We start from the raw sequence: 13589 nt of genomic DNA on the forward strand, positions 1-13589 counted from the left end.
GCCTGGAATATAGATTAGGGAAGGTATCAAAAGGCATCTAACTAGGTTGAAAGTATCTTTGTTCCCCAAGTGAAGACAGGCAAATCAAGGAATCTTGCTGTCGTGTAGCTTTTAAAAATTCCTCTATAAGATGGAACTGATGATGAAATGATAAAACCCCACTCTAAGTCGTCAAGTCTGTCACTTGCTATCCATTCAACCTTGGGCAAGTTGGAAACTGAGCCTTAGTTTCCTAACTGCACCATGGTAATTGTGAGATAATACGTATAAAGCTCTTTCTACAATATCTAGCAAATGATGAATGTTCAATAAATATGAGCTTTTATTATGATTCTGTTGGGCTAGTTTTTTTTTCCTATGTAGATCTTATGTTGATACAAGTTTATTTTATGAATGTATGATTACTAGGGACTTTAAAAATATTTCCGTTGTTAACATGAAGCATGAAATAATTCTCAAGGACCTTGGGACAAAGCTTGATAAGGTCAAGGGCTTATGTGATATTTTTTAAGTATGAACATATGGACAGAAGTTATTTCTAATTTAATGATTAGAGACTGAAAAGTCATATTGAAGTAATTTGTTATATATATATCAAAGGATGTTTTGTTTGGTATTTACATTTCATGTACGAATTACATTTTCTACATTACAGTGTATCATTGTCAATTACTGGAATGCCTCATGAAATATAAACAAGAAGTCTGGAAAGTAAGTTTTGGGTCAAATTTAACCTATAGTCACAAACTTAATTTGTATAAAATTGTTTACATATTAAAACTGTTGTTTAGATCAAATTTATTGACGTCCTATTATTTTGATGTGGCAGTACCTATAATTCTTTCTTTAATGGTTAATTATTTATCATTTAGAGCAGAAATAGTACTTTGAGAACATCGTGTCTTGATGGATAAAGTAATTGGATGTATCTTATTCTTGGAATTAAGCTAATATTATGTGTTATGACAAACAATTTTATTTAATTTGAAAGGTTGCTTGAGAATCTGTCCTCTTTCAAATAGGAGATGTGAATGTTTAAGAAATGTGATTAGGGAAATATTTTTTCAAATGCAGTATTTGGCAAACTGTCTTATGCTACTCTAAAATCTTTCCTTAACATCAATCTGATTAGAGACGAATTTGTTAGAAGATAAAGTACTTTGTACTCTACCTGTGAGGGCTCATTTACAGAAGGACCAGTAAATACATAAATCATAAAAATATAATGTTTTAACGGGATCTAATCTATGAAACATGCCTGCATGAGATTCCAGGGAAATTACTCACCTCAACCCCTCCATTAGAATTTTCACTGCTTTGGTAATGTTGAAGTCTCTACCTTTCTTTTTATTTCATGATGCTAAGTCAAAATATGCTTGCTGTTTCCTTTAGGATCTTTTGTATGTGATTGCGTATGGGCCTTCACAAGTGAAGCCTCCAGCTGTGCAAATGCTTTTCCACTACTGGCCCAATTTAAAACCTCCTGGGGCAATAAGCGAGTACAGGGGGTTGCAGTACACAGGTAAGAGGAGAGGAGCCCTGTGATGCCCCATCTGTATTTCTCCTGTGCCACACTGGCCTCACTTACTTATACATATATTTTTATCCTGCTGGATTATATTTACTGTGCCTTTGGACATGGTCATAAATCCTTTCTGAAACTAAGTGGTTTAAAGATGAATTAATTCAAATCAATTTCAAAAGCATTTATGGCATCAGGGCAAATTGCCTTAAGTCTCAGTCCCATTTGCTATACCACTGGCTGAGGGTCTTAACTCTGGCTACCAGTAATCACTCCACAGGGATGAGCAGTGAGAGTAATGCTGCAGATTTGCTCATCATTTAGCAGAAACCCTAACTAGCAGATTCTGCTCTGATAAGAAGGCTTGCAGCACTTTCAATATCACCAGCTCATGCACTAAATAAAAATTAAATGACCCAGACTGGGCGCGATGGCTCACGCCTGTAATCCCAGCACTTTGGGAGACCAAGGCAGGCAGATCACAAGGTCAAGAGATAGAGACCATCCTGGCTAACATGGTGAAACCCTGTCTCTACTAAAACTACAAAAATTAGCTGGGCGTGGTGATACGCGCCTATAGTCCCAGCCAGTTGGGAGGCTGAGGCGGGAGAATCGCTTGAATCTGGGAGGCAGAGATTGAAATGGGCCAAGATCGCACCGGGCCAAGATCGCACCACTGCACTCCAGCCTGGCTGCAGAGTGAGACTCTGTCTAAAAAATAAAAAATAAAAAAATAAATGACCCCGATAGGCTGGGCACAGTGACTTACACCTGTAATCTCAGCACTTTGGGAGGCTGAGACGGGCGGATCACCTGAGGTCCAGAGTTTGAGACCAGCCGGGCCAACATGCAAAAATTAGCCAGTTTTGTTGCTTATGCCTGTAATCCTAGCTACTCAGAAGGCTGAGGCAGAAGAATCACTTGAACCCAGGAGGCGGAGGTTGCAGTGAGCCAAGGAGTGTCACTGCACTCCAGCCTGGGTGACTGAGCCAGACTCTGTCTCAAAATAAAATAAAATAAAATAAAATAATAATAATAATTAATAAAAAATAAAAAATAAGTCAGGCATGGTCGCTCACACCTGTAATCCCAGCACTTTCGGAGGCCTGGGTGGGCAGATCACGAGGTCAGGAGATCGAGACTATCCTGGCCAACATGGTGAAACCCCGTCTCTACTAAAAATACAAAAAAATTTTAGCCGGGTGTGGTGGTGCATGCCTCTAGTCCCAGCTACTTGGGAGGCTGAGGCAGGAGAATCACTTGAATCACTTGAACCTAGGAGGCAGAGGCTGTGGTGAGCTGAGATCATGCCACTGCATTCCAGCCTGGGTGACAGAGTGAGACTCCATCTCAAAAAACAAACAAAAAAATGACCCCGATAGCCTGGTTGCTCAGCCATTCAACAATGTATGAATTTTGGTGTGATTAATAATGAGAAAAAAACATTAACTTTAAATATAATGACAGATATCTACCAAAAAATCCCGCAAAACAAATAAATCAACAACCTCCAGGTCCTAGGAGGTTGTTTATATATATTATTAAATCAAAGAAGAAACCTATGGCTAATGGAGTTTTTGATGCCTTTGTTCACCTTTTTGCCCCACTTAATTGTAGATATAATCTTCTGAAAATGAGAGAGATGGATATTTTTGAAAGGTTAACTTTTCTCCAAGTTATTGTTGGATTGCACACTGATGTTCTGAGAATCTACTTACTTGTTCACATTATTGGTATTTACAAAGGTGATTTGAGTTCACGGGGATGTAATTGAATTCAGGTATCTGATTTATGTTCCTGATGAAAGACTTAAAGTCAAGTGTTAGAGATAGTAATACTTGTTGTTTGGGCTTTTGGTGACCCTTGGTTGGCTTATTCTAAACCCAAAATACATGGTGACAACAATAAAAACAATGAAGGTAGATAGTAAGTAAATTTTTTAAAATTGGGAATTGGTATCACTGGTGCTGTATATCATAGATAGTAGAGAATGTTTAAGTGTTGCTAAGTGAATAATTTGAATGTAAAAGCAGCACAACATATGGAAGCATTAACAGAATAAAAGGTGAAACAACTGAAATATTTGACACTAACTCCTTCTCATTTGATCCCTGAAATAAACACTTCCATGAAGTATAAACGGATAATCAGTATTAAATAACATTTATTTATTTGATAAATATTTGATGAGTAACTACTCTGTGCCAGACACTGTACTTTCTGTTAATTATGCAGGAACCAACACAAAACCAGGTCTCATGGAAATTACTACATGGAACTTCATTCATTTTATTCAACAAATAATTATGGAGTGTCTACTATTAGGCAGGCATTAGGCACTCTTGGTGAAGCAGTAAAGAAAACATGAAAATCATTAATATCTTGGAACTTACTTTTTTTTTTTTTTTTGAGACAGGGTCTCGCTCTGTAGCCCAGGCTGGAGTGCAGTGGCGCGATCTTGACCTCAGCTCACTGCAGGCTCCGCCTCCCGGGTTCACGCCATTCTCCTGCCTCAGCCTCCCGAGTAGCTGGGACTACAGGAGCACGCCACTGCGCCGGCTAATTTTTTGTATTTTTAGTAGAGACGGGGTTTCACCGTGGTCTCAATCTCCTGACCTCGTGATCCGCCTGCCTCGGCCTCCCAAAGTGCTGGGATTACAAGCGTGAGCCACTGCGCCGGGCCGGAACTTACATTCTAATTGTCGGGGAAAGACCCCAAAACTGCCTTACAGGGTAAGAAGTGCTAAAGTAGAACAAATACGGAGAGCTGTGAGGACACACAGGAAGGGTCCCTAACCTAACCAGGATGGTGGGCAAGTTTGGGAAAGGATATTTGTTAAGGAAGATTCTCAAGTAAGTGACATTTAAGCTGATACCTGAAGGATATGTACACACTAGATGTCAGACACGGGTGAGACATGAGTGGATAAAATGTGAGTTGCAAGGCAGAAGGTACTGCAGGCAGAAGACGGCATGATAGTATTTAGGAACTGGAAAAAGTCCAGTGCTGCCAGACATTGCAGTGAGAGGAGGAGAGTAGCCAGAGGTGAGCAGAGAGGCTGATAGGCCCGGGAAGGAGTTTGGATTTTATCCTATGAGCAAAGGGACACCAGGCACAGGTTTTAGATGGAGAAGCCACTTGATGAGATTTGCCTGTTCAGAGCATCCTAAAAGCCCAGCAAATTGACAGCCACTTCCACCCATCCCCATGGCCCATTCCTGCCCCGAGGAAGGTTCAGTGAAACCTGTCTTCACTGTAATAGCTCAGTCTATGCCCACTACAACCAGAGCAACTTTCATCTTCCCTTACGCACTGTGAACCAAGATGTCTCTGTCTGAGGGCATTCATTCTTCAGTCCATCCTTGCAATGACATGGTCATGCTTCCATTCTTTCAGCAGCCTGTTATGGGATGCCTGCTGCCCTCCAGGCACTGTCCTATGCACTGGGGAAGTAGCTCTCTTGAAACTCCCATTCTAGTAGACCGTGGCATTCTGTGTAGGAAACAAAAGATCACAGGAAAAAAATCATTCTGGTCTATAGATTACTACTTATCCAGCACTGGCTGCTGGTCAGACATTGTTTAGCTGCTTATTATATTATCTAATTTTTTCAGCCCTCTCCTAATTGAAGACAATCTATGGACCAGGCACCATATTAGGTTTTACAGATGTTTTCTCAATTAAACCTTACAAAAATATTGGGAAGTCAGTTGTCCTATTTCCGTTCTACAGATGAGGAGTGGGAGACAGAGTTTAAGTAACATGCCTAAATTCACACAAATAATAAGGGCACAGATTGAATTTGAGCCCCACATTTTTCTACTTTAACTGTGTTACATCACTTTTTTCAATTCAGTCCTTTAATTAAACATTAGGTAAAGCATTAGAAATTGTCTGCAATGCCTACTACAAGACATACCAAAGAGTATCATCAGTATTTAAATGGCACTATAACCCCTAATATTCTTAATAATGAAAATTGTAGGGATTTTATTAACTTGGAAGTTCAAAGATGAAATGCTTTCTTAGGAACCAGCAACTTTTGTTAGTTTTCGCAGTGATTTACAATATTTCCTCTTTAAAAAGTAAAAATCTGGCCAGGTGTGGTGGCTCACGCCTATAATCCCAGCACTTTGGGAAGCGCAGGCAGGTGGATCACCTGAGGTCAGGAGTTGGAGACCAGCCTGGCCAACATGGTGAAACCCTATCTCTACTAAGAATACAAAAATTAGCCAGTCGTGGTGGTGCACGCCTGTAATCCCAGCTACTGGGAGGCTGAGGCAGGAGAATCCCTTGAACCTGGGAGGCAGAGGTTGCAGTGAGCTGAGATTGCACCATTGCACTGAAGCCTGGGTGACAGACCAAGACTCCATCTCAAAAACATAAAATAAATTTAAAAAAAATAATAATAAGTAAAACTTTTTCTAAACAGGACAATTTAGTTATAGAAAAATTACAGTAACATGTGGCCGGCACAGTGGCCCACACCTGTAATCCCAGCACTTTGGGAGGCTGAGGTGGGCAGATCACGAGGTCAAGCGATGGAGACCATCTTGGCTAACATGGTGAAACCCCATCTCTACTAAAATACAAAAAATTAGCTGGGCGTGGTGGTGCATGCCTGTAATCCCAGCTACTTGGGAGGCTGAGGCAGGGGAATTGCTTGAACCCAGGAGGCGGAGGTTGTGGTGAGCTGAGATCACACCACTGCACTCCAGCCTGGCAACAGAGCAAGACTCCATCTCAAAAAAAAAAGAAAAAAAGATAAATTATAGCAATATATAAGGAGGAAAAACAATACCGCCATCCAGAAATGACCATTGTTAACATTTTGGTTTATTTACAGGTCTTGATGAACTTTAAAATACAATTAAGATCATATTGTATGTAATTACACAAAGCTCCTCCCAACTATTTATGATAAAAGATGTCAAACACAGAAAAGTTTAAAGAATCACTATGAACACACAGAGTTAATGATTGTTAGTAATTAACCATAATTTTAACTTCACATATATGTGTAGGAATTATATATTACTTTCTAAACATAGTTAACATAGGAATATTTACAGCTCGTACAAAGAACATCAAATAATAAAAATCTGGTGATCTACAATGTTTGTTCCTTTTTGGTTTATTAGTGTATATCCACAACAACTGCTCCAATTATTTTGGTTTTAAAGATGCAAAAAATTGGCTGGGCACGGTGGCTCACGCCTGTAATCCCAGCACTTTGGGAGGCCAAGGCAGGTGGATCATGAGGTCAGGAGATCGAGAACCATCTGGCTAACATGGTGAAACCCTGTCTCTACCAAAAATACAAAAAAAATTAGCTGGGCGGGGTGGTGGGCACCTGTAGTCCCAGCTACTCGGGAGGCTGAGGCAGGAGAATGGCGTGAACCCAGGATGCGGAGCTTGCAGTGAGCCAAGATGGCGCCACTGCACTCCAGCCTGGGCGACTGAGCAAGACTCCATCTCAAAAAAAAAAAAAGAAAAAGATGCAAAAAATTGATGTCTCATATTTTTGTGGGACTCCCATGTGTATGTATCTAATTAAAATGACTTTTTCTCCTGTTTAAAAAAAAAGATGCAAAAAATTATAACTTAAGTTTCTTGACAATGAAAATAGCCCTCATGTTGTTCTATGCTTCTCTGCTTCTGTGGGAGAGAAAGAAATTATTTAACAATTTTCCTGTTACAATGTCCCAACTTGTAAATAATTTAGCCTTTGTTAGTAAGGAACAGCACCAGTTATTGTTTAGTTTCCATTTGAACTATAGGACAAAAGATGTTACACAAGACGTACATCTCCAAGAAACAGACTCTACATTTCCAAGACAGGGACTGTACCTTTCTAAGACACAGACTGTTGCAAAAGCAGATAGAGAATAACTCAAGACAGTACTACAAGGTGAAATTTTGGTCTAGGCTACCAAATATCACATCAGTACAATTGGATTTTTCAGTTGTATACAAGTTAAGTGCAAGAAGGTCTACCAGTTCTTTTATGTTATGTTGAGTTCTTAGTTACCTTTTTAATTAACTCAATCTTGTCTCTACATAATTAAAAATATTTTAAAACATTTTTACTGGTGCATTGTATACATGCAGAAAATCACAAATTTATGTGTTCATGGACCACCTCCTACCACATGTTCCCTCTTACACCCCAAAAGTAACTACTGACATGATTTCCAATACCCGAGATTAGTTTTGTCTGTTTTAGAATTTTATAGAAATGGAATAATCCATTATTTATTTGTGTGTGTGAGTGTGTGTGTTGTGTGTATGTGATTTGTTCATGATGTTGAGGATAACTGTACTTTGTTCATTTTTATTGCTGTGCCTATTCTACCAAATGAATGTACCGTAGTTTACCTATCCATTCTATTATTAGTGGACATTTTGATTATTCCCACTTTCTGGCTTTTATATATAATGTTCCTATGAACATCCTTGTATATGTCTTTTGGTACATACTTGCATACATTTCTGTTAGGTGCCTAAGGTGGAATTCCTGGATCGGAGGATGTACATATATCCAACTTTAATGGATAATGGCAAACAGCTTTCCTAAGTAGCTGTATTAATTTTTCCTGTCATTAGTAGTGTATGAGAGTTCTTTTTGTCTTATTTTCCACATTTTGGTTATTATTTGTTTTGTTCACTTTTAAAATTTTAGCCATTTTCAAGGGTGTGTAGAAGTATCTTATTGTGATTATAATTTGAATTTCCTGATTACTAGTGAAGCTGAACATTTCTTCCTATGTTTATGTGCCATTTGAATATCCTCTTATATGATCTTGGTCAGTTATATGTGTTGCAAATATCTTGTTTTTTATTTTCTTAATAATGTCTTATCATTAAATAAAGGTATTTTAATGTTATCAACTTAGCATTCTTTGTTTTCATATTTAATCCTTTTTATGTCCCATCTAAGAAAATCCTTCCCTACCCCAAAATTATAATACTTTTTGTCATCTTCTATAATTTTTGCTTTTCATCTTTTAGATGTATCTGGAATTAATTTTTGTATATGGTATGAAGTAATGGCCAATCTCTTCCCTTATGGCTAGCCAGTTGACTCAACATTATTTATTGAAAATATTATTCTTTCCTTACTACTCTGTGGTACCATTTTTATCATAAATCAAGTGTCTATTTAAAAATAGTTCTCTGGATTCTTAGTTCAACTGGTGTATTTTTCCTTTTACCAATACCATACTGTTTTAATTACTGTAGCTTAATAAAATTTGATATCCACCTGTGCAAGTCCTTTACCTTGTTATTATTGCTCTCTTCATCTTCCTTGTCTTCACCTATCTTCTCCTCTTTCTGTTCTTTCTCCTTCTCCTCCTTTATTTCTTCCTCCTCCTTCAATAATATCTTGCCTATTCCTAGCTCTTTGCTAAGTTAAAGAGTTTGTCAAGTTAAACATATACAAACACTCATACTGCTAGGATTTTGATTGGGATTGTCTTGAATCTGTGTTGGCATAATCTTGATCAATTTGGGAAACTGACATCTTTATACTATTGAATTTTCCAGTCCATGAACATGGTATATCTCTTCATTTATTTAGGCTTAGGCTTTTTTTTAAAGTTGCCTTCAATCCTTTTTCTAGTTTTCTACTAGCTGTAGATGTGCAGATGTCTGGCATATCTCTCATGTAGTTTGTTCCTAGATATTTATTTTTAGAATAATATTGTCAATTATATATGTTCTAAAAATTACATTGTCTAACTCTTTGTTGCTACTCTGTAGATGCAATTAATTTTTAGTATATTGGTCTTGTAATCAGCAACTTTGCTAAGTCACTTTTCAGTTCTAATAATTTATTGTGGTAGTCTTGCTTAAAAATTACTTTAATATGCACAATTATATTATTGCTGAATAATACACTTTTAATGTCTCTTTCTCAATCCATAAGCCTTTTATGTCTTCTTGCCTTATTGCAGTGACTTAAATCTCACTGTGCTATGCTGATTCCTAAATCCTGTGCTATATTGATTTCTAAATCCTTCATGGTTTCTTCTTTGACCCGTGAGTCATTTAGAAGGAGATTTATAGCTTTATCCTTCTGTGGTCAGATAACATACTTTGTATTATTTCATTCCATTGACATTTGTAACACTTTCTTTAGGACTGAGCATATGGTCATTTTTGTAAATGTTCCTGTGTAAAGAATTAAAAAGAATTTCTATTTGGCAGTTGTTTGTGCAGTGTTCTACACGTATCAATGAAATCAAATTTGTAATTGTTTAGTTCAAATCCTGTATATTCTCATTATATTTTTGCCCATTTCTTCTATCTGTTACCAAGAGCAGGGTGTTAAAAAATCTCTTACTATGACTGTGGATTTGTCTATTCCTCTTTGTAGCTCTGTCAATGTTTGCTTTATATATTTTCAGGCTGCATTATTAGGTGTATACAAGTTTAGAATGAAGTATACAAGTTAAAATGCAGTATCTTCCCAGCTAATTGAAACTTTTACCATTCTGAAATGCATGTCTTTATCTCTTCTAATACTTTTTGTGTTAAAATCTACTTTGTGTTGTACTAATGTAGCTATACCAGCTTTCATGAGTGTTTGCATGGTATAACTTTTCCCATCTTTTAATTTTCAATTTTTTTGTATTATATTTTATGTGTGTTTTGTAATCAGCATGTAGTTCTTTAAACTCAATACTTATACTTTTTGTCTTTTAATTGGAATATTTAGCCCATATATATGTAATGTAGTTACTGGTATATTTGTTACTGGTATTTTTGACTTTAAATCCACAATTTTCTATTGTAATCTATTTTTCCTGCTTTTTTCTTTCTTTTTTCTCTCTTTTTTTGGGCCTCTTTTGCACTGATTAAGTATATTTAAATATTTCATCACCCCATCTTTGGCTTAGTAAGTTATTTAGTCCTCTACTGTTCTTTCAATCATTACCCTAGAGATTATATCATGCATTCTTGACTTATCAGTGTCCAGTATAAAGTAGTACTTTTATATTTTTGTGTAAAGTGGTAAAGTGGAAGAAGATTTTAACTCCATTTACTCCCTCCTGACTTCCATGCTATACTTTATTTTATATAGATATATTTTATATATATATTCCACAAAACATAATTACTGTTGTTCAGTGCAGTCAGATTGTATTTTCCCTTTTCTTGCTATTTTTCCCTTTTTATATCTCTAAGCTCCTATCTGGGATTGAAGGGTTTTAAAATAATATCCTTTTATATTTCCTTTAGTGCCTTTCTACTGAGGATACATTTTCTCAGTTAGTGTTTGTCTGGAAATGTTTGCTTTGCCTTTGTTTCTTAAGGCTGTTTTCTCAGTGTATACATTTATTTATTTATTTGTTTATTTATTTATTTATTGAGACATTGTTTCACTCTTGTCACCCAGTCTGGAGTGCATTGGGGTGATCTCGGCTCACTGCATCCTCTGCCTTCTGGGTTCAAGCGATTCTCCTGCCTCAGCCTCCCGAGTAGCTGGGATTACAGGCACCTGCCACCACTCCTGGCTAATTTTTGTATTTTTAGTAGAGATGGGGTTTCACCATGTTGGCCAGGCTGGTCTTGATTGGCAGTCATTTTATTTTTCATACTTTGAAGGTATTTCATGATTTTCTCATTTTCATTGTTTCTATGAAAAATTGACTATGAAAGTCAATTGCCAATTATTACTCTTTTGAAGGTAAACTTTTTTTCTTCTTTGTCTTAAAAGCTTTCTCTTTATTTTTTATTTTTGGCAGCTTTACTATGATATATCTAGTTATGATATTATGTATGTTTGTCTTTTTGGAGGGGTTCATAGGACTTGTTGATCTGTGGCTTGATGTATTTTGTCACTGGAAAATTGTCAGGCTTATCTCTCTTTTGTTAGTGATAGTACTTTATTAAGGTATATTTTATATAAGTTAGATACACAAGTATCAAATTTACAGCTGGGTCAATTATGACAAAAGTATAATGCTCATGTAGTCATCATCCAGATAAAGGTAATGGAATGTTTCCATCAACCCAGAAAGTAATGGTATGACTTTACCAAACACCATCCCCTTCTCTCATTCTGAAGTGATCACTATTCTGATTTCTATGTAATTCATATATTCATCTAATTCAGGTATTCATGTAAATGGAGATCAAACACTATGTATTTCTTCATTTCTGACTCCATTCAGTCAACATATTACTGAGATTAGTCCATGTTATTGTGGATATTAGTAGTTCTTTTTTTTTTTTTTGCTAAGTATTCCATTGCATGGATATGTCGTTTGTTTATCAGCTTTCCTATTGATGTATATTTGGATTGTTTTCAGTTTTTAGCCAATATACATAAAGCTGCTATGAATATCTTATGCAAGTTTTTCTGTGGACTTATGCATTTATTTCTCTTGGGTATATACCTAGGACTGGAATTGCTGGGTCATAGAGTTTATAAGAAATATCTAAAGAGTTCTCTAAAGTGTTTATGCCATTTTACATTTCATCCAACAATTTGTGAGAGTTTCAGTTGCTCTTCACTCTGCTATTACTTGCAATTGTCCATGTTTTTGATTTTAGCCATTCTGGTGAGTGTGTATCTTGTGGCTTTAATTTAAATTTCTTTGACAACTGCTATTGAGCACATTTTTATATAATTATTGGTTATTCCTATATCCTATGAAGTACCTGAGAAAGTCTTTTACCAATTATCGATTGGGTTCTTTATCTTTTTTGTTGTTGATATGTAGTTGTTCTTTATTTAGTTTGACACAAGTCATTTGTCAGATTTATATAATACAAATATTTTATTCCAGTCTTGGGGTTACACTTTTATTTCCCTAACTGTCTTTTTTGATGAGCATGAGTTTTTAATTCCGGTAAACTCAAATTTATCATTTTTGCTCTTATGGTTAATGCCTTTCATGTCCTGTCTAAGAAATCTTTGCCTTCTCCAAGATTGTGAAGATTTTCCCCTTCCAGAAGGTCTATATTTACATTTAAGTCTATGATCTGTCTTAAGTTTAATTTTTTGTGTATGATAGGTATGGCTTATTGTCTTCCTTATGATTTATATTTCCTTATTTCCAGTGCCCTTTGTTGAAAAGATTATTTTCTCCCCTTTGAATTATATTGGCCCCTTGGTCCTATGTGGATTTATTTATGGACTGTGTTTTGTTTTCATTTATTTGTGTCTCTGTCTGTACACTAGTATACTTGTCTTAAATACTTTTATGTTATAGCCTTGAAATCAGATAGTTCAAATCTCTATATTTGTTCTTTTTCTTTGACTACTTTGGCTATTTTAGAGACTTTGCATTTCCATTTAAATTTTAGTATCAGCTTTCAATTTTCAATTTCTGTTGAAAAAAAAAAAGTCAGAAAACCCAAAAAAAGGCCAGGCATGGTGACTCACACCTATAATTCTAGCACTTTTGGAGGCCGAGGTGGGAGGGTCACATGAGGCCAGGAGGTCAAGATCAGTCTGGGCAACATGGTGAGACCCTATCTCTGTTTATTAAAAACAGCAGCAGCAGCAGCAACAACAACAAGAATTTCTGCCAAAATAATCCTGCTGGGATTTTAATCTGAATTGTGTTAATCTGTGATTCCATTTGGAAAGAAATGACATCTTAACAATATTGGATTTTTGAATCCATGAATGTGGCATATCTTTCTATTAGTTAGGTCTTTTAAAATTTCTCTCAGTGGTGCTCTGTATTTTTCACTGTAGAAGTCTTGCATTTCTTTTGTTAAATGAATTCCTAGGTGTTTGAATTTTTTGATGCCATTGTAAATGGCATTATTTTAAAATTTAATTTCCAATTGTTTATTGCTTGTGTAGGGAAATCCAAGTGAGTTTTACATATTGATCTTTTATCTCATGAGTTTGCTAAATTCAATTATTGGTTCAAGTACTTTGTTTATTAGTTGGATTTTCTATTAGGTGATGGTGTCATCTGTGCTATTTCCTTTCAAATTTTTATATCACTTATTGCTGTTTTCTTTCTTTGTTTTATTGTCCATTACTTTCACAACAGAAAGTCTATTGAATAGAATTGATAAGAATGGATATTGGATTAG

The 13589-nt window shown here is 36.1% G+C and overlaps 1 protein-coding gene across 3 annotated transcripts in view; it reads left to right on the top strand.

The window, feature by feature from the left end:
- Window positions 1-13589, top strand: part of UNC79 (unc-79 homolog, NALCN channel complex subunit) — a 371443-nt gene that overhangs the window by 159286 nt on the left and 198568 nt on the right. For all 3 annotated transcript variants that reach the window (XM_025391814.1, XM_025391812.1, XM_025391813.1), the window contains 2 exons: window positions 656-711; window positions 1393-1522. In XM_025391814.1, the coding sequence (XP_025247599.1) occupies window positions 656-711; window positions 1393-1522 (186 nt within the window). The remainder of the gene's footprint in view (window positions 1-655; window positions 712-1392; window positions 1523-13589) is intronic.

The sequence above is a fragment of the Theropithecus gelada genome, chromosome 7b (genome assembly GCF_003255815.1).
Source record: "Theropithecus gelada isolate Dixy chromosome 7b, Tgel_1.0, whole genome shotgun sequence".
NCBI classification, from domain to species: Eukaryota; Metazoa; Chordata; class Mammalia; order Primates; family Cercopithecidae; genus Theropithecus; species Theropithecus gelada.